General features: G+C 37.4%; 1 protein-coding gene across 2 annotated transcripts in view; it reads right to left on the bottom strand.

Moving 5' to 3' along the window:
- gpat2 (glycerol-3-phosphate acyltransferase 2, mitochondrial) overlaps nt 1–2,134 on the bottom strand; it is a 160,639-nt gene that overhangs the window by 46,915 nt on the left and 111,590 nt on the right. For both annotated transcript variants that reach the window (XM_015034343.1, XM_015034344.1), the window contains exons 5-7: nt 1,393–1,463; nt 1,147–1,257; nt 601–723 (exon numbers count right to left, since the gene is read on the bottom strand). In XM_015034343.1, the coding sequence (XP_014889829.1) occupies nt 601–723; nt 1,147–1,257; nt 1,393–1,463 (305 nt within the window). The remainder of the gene's footprint in view (nt 1–600; nt 724–1,146; nt 1,258–1,392; nt 1,464–2,134) is intronic.

The raw sequence follows: 2,134 nt of genomic DNA, 5'->3' as shown, positions 1-2,134 counted from the left end.
ACATACCCATCAATATTTTATATTCAGCTCTGAAAAAAATTAAGAGACCACTTAAAATGATCAGTTTCTCTGATTTTACTCTTTACAGGTATATATTTGAGAAAAATGAACATTGTTCTTTTATTCTATAAACTGCTGACAACATGTCTCTGAAATTTCAAGCAAAAAAACTTTATTTGCATGAAATGAGAAATGGTCAAATTAATGAAAAGATGCACTGACCTCAAATAATGCTAAGAAAACAAGTTAATATTCATGTAGGAACAACACTATTAATGTTTTAACTCAGGAAGAGTTCAGAAATCAGTATATGGTGGAATAACCAGGAGGTTTTCAGAACCCCATTGAAAACCTCATTTGATGCCTTCTTTCTGCACTATGCTGTTTTTTATTCTGTTTTTCATTTCTGTCTTCTTTTGTTCTGTCCACTTCTGCCTTCACAGCTTAAATTTCTCATTTGTGGAACTAATAAAGGATTATCTTATCTTTTCCTATCTTAAACCTACTGAATGTAAAGTTAGCGCTTCTTCAGACATAAAATATGAAGTGCTACGGCTTGAAGCCTTTTTCTCAACACTTTTTGCACGCACGCACACGCACCTGATGAGGCCTGGGGAAATGCACGTGTTAATGAGGGACAGGAGTGGTGAGAGAAGACTGTGCTGCCCTCGGCTGTCTTCCCCCTCGGGTGCTTTATGAGCCGCTGCGAGCGCCTCCTTCACCCTGAAACACACAGTCACAGGACAGCAGGGGTGAAACGGCACAAAGCTGCATTTGTGCTGCTTTTACACAAACATCCGCCTTCCAGAAACACGACAACAGCAACAGTAGCAGCCCTTAGTGACATGATTACATAAAGCTTAAACTCAATTACACAGGAGGAGGGAAAACAAGAGATACTGGGGACTGTGACAGAGATAGGGAAGGTCCAAAGTTCCCACTTCTTTTCATTCAGTCTGTACAGAAATGGATGATGGGCTCCATTTTCTGTATCTTGGTTCAAGTCTGTTATCTTCCTAGTCCCTTTTTCTTTTCCAGAGCTCTTGCAGCCCATTTCATTTTCTGGATCTTAGCCTATCATTTATTTACACTCCTCTGGCATCTTTGCACCTGCCTCTCCCTCCCACTCTTTTTCTCTTCATGTACCTGTTGCTCTGACAGACTCTCTCCAGCCTGTCGCTAACGGGACTCCCGTAAACCTTGCACCCACTCACATACAAAACGCAGCATACCCTGCGCACCAGCCAGCCTCGATATCTGAAACAGGAAAAAAAAAAAGAAAAACTCAAAGTAGCAGGCATCAGTGAAGGCGCTGGAAACAAAAAAAAAAAAAAAAAAAAAAAAAAAAAGCTTCAAAAGGAAGAGCCTGAATACTGCAGATAACATCAGTACCTGGTTTGTGTCTCGTTGATGCTCAGCAGGTTGCGGAAGCCAAGGAAAGAGTTTTGGCCAAGCTTTTTGCTCTGAACAACAAACATAAAAAGGATTTGGATATTTTAATTTAAATAAATCAAAGTAGTAATCACACATTTGTAAACAAATAAAGCTAATTAATGTTTAAATGACCACTGGAGACATGGAAATCAAAAGAAGAATAGAAGCTTCAAGCCACACAGGCAACAAAACAAGTTTTACATTTTATTTAAACTGGGCTTTCCAAGATAAGTTTAAAAAATATTGGGCAAAACAGATTAATGTTGAGAAAAATCTTAACACAAAGAGTGAGAGAGGGGAAAAAAAGGACTCCTGAATAGACAAATCTAGAGTCAGAGAGTTTATGTCTAAGTCGTAACCATATCCATTTACCTAAATGTGCTTATTTTCACGATAAGTACAGGCAAATAATTAATACAGTTGTTTTTATGACTTATCTACAGAGCACAGAAAGTAGGACAGTATGTATTTGGTCAATTATTTGTTTTGAAAATGCATCTTTTCAATAAATCTAACATAATTGTAAAGCCTGTTTATTTCCATTTAAGGTAATTTTATTTATATGGCACATTTTCAGCAACACAGCAGTTCAAAGTGCTTCACATGAATTAGAAGGAAATACAAACAAAGAACCAAACCAAAAGAAAGTAAAGTATAAAGCTCAGTGGTGGAGAAAGTACTCAAAAAATGTACTTAAGTA

This window comes from Poecilia latipinna, unplaced genomic scaffold, assembly GCF_001443285.1.
Source record: "Poecilia latipinna isolate Pla-1442-1.1 unplaced genomic scaffold, P_latipinna-1.0 Scaffold296, whole genome shotgun sequence".
Lineage (NCBI taxonomy): Eukaryota > Metazoa > Chordata > Actinopteri > Cyprinodontiformes > Poeciliidae > Poecilia > Poecilia latipinna.
The sequence above is the reverse complement of the archived record's forward strand: the minus strand, read 5'-3'. Positions and strand labels throughout refer to the sequence as shown.